The sequence below is a fragment of the Halyomorpha halys genome, unplaced genomic scaffold (genome assembly GCF_000696795.3).
Source record: "Halyomorpha halys isolate HHAL.00 unplaced genomic scaffold, Hhal_1.1 Scaffold17.1, whole genome shotgun sequence".
NCBI classification, from domain to species: Eukaryota; Metazoa; Arthropoda; class Insecta; order Hemiptera; family Pentatomidae; genus Halyomorpha; species Halyomorpha halys.
In genome coordinates this window covers 47246-49320 of record NW_027112056.1, presented here as the reverse complement: position 1 = coordinate 49320, position 2075 = coordinate 47246, and the positions used below count along the sequence as shown (strand labels likewise).

Sequence of the window (2075 nt, the reverse complement as noted above, 5' to 3'; positions counted from 1 at the left end):
TTATAACAATGAAAATCTTTGGACTTGAAATGTTTACAGACATACCTTCACAGGGAATTTTTTTCTTATTTTGAGATCTCTAGTTCATATTTTCAGTTTTGACATGACATTTAATCCTGAAACACACTGTACACATGACAAGTATACATATGCCATGTCAAATATAATAGGGTGTATAGTTTGTCCATCGGTTTTTCTTCCTAAAACTTTGTTCTCCTGTATTATTACTATATATATATTCATCGCCTATTATAACTACTTTAATGCCCTGGATTTTTCCAAAAAGTACCTGGAAAAGTTATGTAATTCCATAAAAATGATTTCGTCTACACCCAGAATTATATTATTTTGAATAATATATATCAGCAAATAAACATTATTTTACCTTACTCTATCCTTCATTTTCCGAATAAACTAATCTTTGTATTGGATTTGCTTAAGAATAATAGATTAGATTCAGATACCTTAGTTTTAAAATAATCTCATTTATAATCGACTTATCGATAAAAACAAATGTTAAGTAATCGGAAATAGAGCCTTTTTACCTCACATAAACATGACAGCCTCAAGAACCTTGGACATTATTTTATAATTTTTCAGTAGCATTAATCCTAGAAACAACAATTGAAGTGATTAAAACATTGATACTACCAAATGGTATTAAATTGGATTAAATGGTAGCTTTAACTACTCTATAGTTTTATATTTAACATATAGGTGCATCAGGCAACTAAGAGTAGGAAACCCGGAGTATATCAAACTACACCACAGAAGCAAAACCTTCACTTTCAAGGCAAACGAACTCTGTCCATTCTGCAAAAATTATTTCAATAATAGTTTGTACCACATCCTCCTACATTGTCCGACCTTTGAAGAAAATAGAAAATATATCTTAAAGCCACCCATATCCGTATCTTGCGATTTACAAAACATTGAAAATGTATTGAACATTGATAGCGAAGCCAAATTGAACAGACTATATATTTACATTGTAACAAAATGTAATAAGTTTAATTTCGTATGTGATATATAAATTCTATTATGTAAATACTTTTCGAAGCCAATTAATATCTTCATTTATATCACACTTTCGTTTATTTTAAAGAATTCTCATTATTTTAAGTTAAATATAATGGAGCAATGAATATTATGTTAATAGTTGTGTATTATAAAATCTGTTTTTTTTATTGTTTTTGTTATGGAGCACTAGACTCAGGTTTTATTTTATAATTGTATATTGTGTTATGAATTTGTACAAGATTTTGTTTTTCACAAATAAAATCATATCTATCTATCTAGTTTTAGCTACAGTTTTTTGAATACCACTCCATTTGGGGTAGTTACAACTAGTTTTTTTTTTAAATCACATGAATTTGAGTTAATGCTAAACTACACCGTAGTGTCTACGTTTTAATCACTTAATTTATTATAGTTGTTTTTTGTCATAGGACTATCTTTATATCTATTTTTTTTTTATATTTATATATATCTTTATATTTACAGGCTACGTGTGGACCTTGGTATTCAGTACATCCCAACATGGATTCTCACTTAACTCAATGTACAGAAAGATGTCGAGAGTTGAAAGTCCTATCTTGATGGTTATTCAGGATACTGATAACAATGTATTCGGGGCCCTTACCTCGTGCTCTTTGAAGGTGTGTAAAAATAAATTTTAAAACTATTTAATTAATTTAATCGAAAGTATGATTATATATTCCATTTCATTTGTTGTATTTAAACTTTAAAATATATATATTTTTTTAGGTATCCGACCACTTTTATGGTACCGGAGAGAGCTTACTCTTCAGGTTCGCCCCCGAATTCCAAGTTTACAATTGGACTGGAGATAACATGTTTTTCATCAAAGGAAACAATGAATCCCTTTCCATCGGAGCTGGAGAGTAAGTGAAATTTTCAAATACTTTTTGTATTTTATATTTTTAATCAAATTTCAATCAGATGGCTGAGCATTGTTTCATACAACTGATACGTGAATTTGTATAGTAGCGCTTTTAGATGTAGTAAATTATTCCTAGATTATAAGAATAAACAGGAAATCTTTGAATGAATGA

The 2075-nt window shown here is 28.7% G+C and overlaps 1 protein-coding gene across 15 annotated transcripts in view; it reads left to right on the top strand.

Annotated features, from left to right (window-relative positions):
* Positions 1-1943, top strand: part of LOC106680323 (oxidation resistance protein 1) — an 867959-nt gene extending 866016 nt beyond the window's left edge. For 11 of the 15 annotated variants that reach the window (XM_067049998.1, XM_067049995.1, XM_067049994.1 and 8 more), the window contains 2 exons: positions 1504-1658; positions 1768-1941. In XM_067049998.1, the coding sequence (XP_066906099.1) occupies positions 1504-1658; positions 1768-1908 (296 nt within the window). In that variant the 3' untranslated portion in view covers positions 1909-1941. Of the gene's footprint in view, positions 1-1503; positions 1659-1767 lie in introns of all 15 variants that reach the window. The other 4 variants (XM_067049996.1, XM_067049997.1, XM_067049999.1 and 1 more) reach the window with 4 other exon arrangements.
* Positions 1944-2075: the final 132 nt, after the last annotated feature.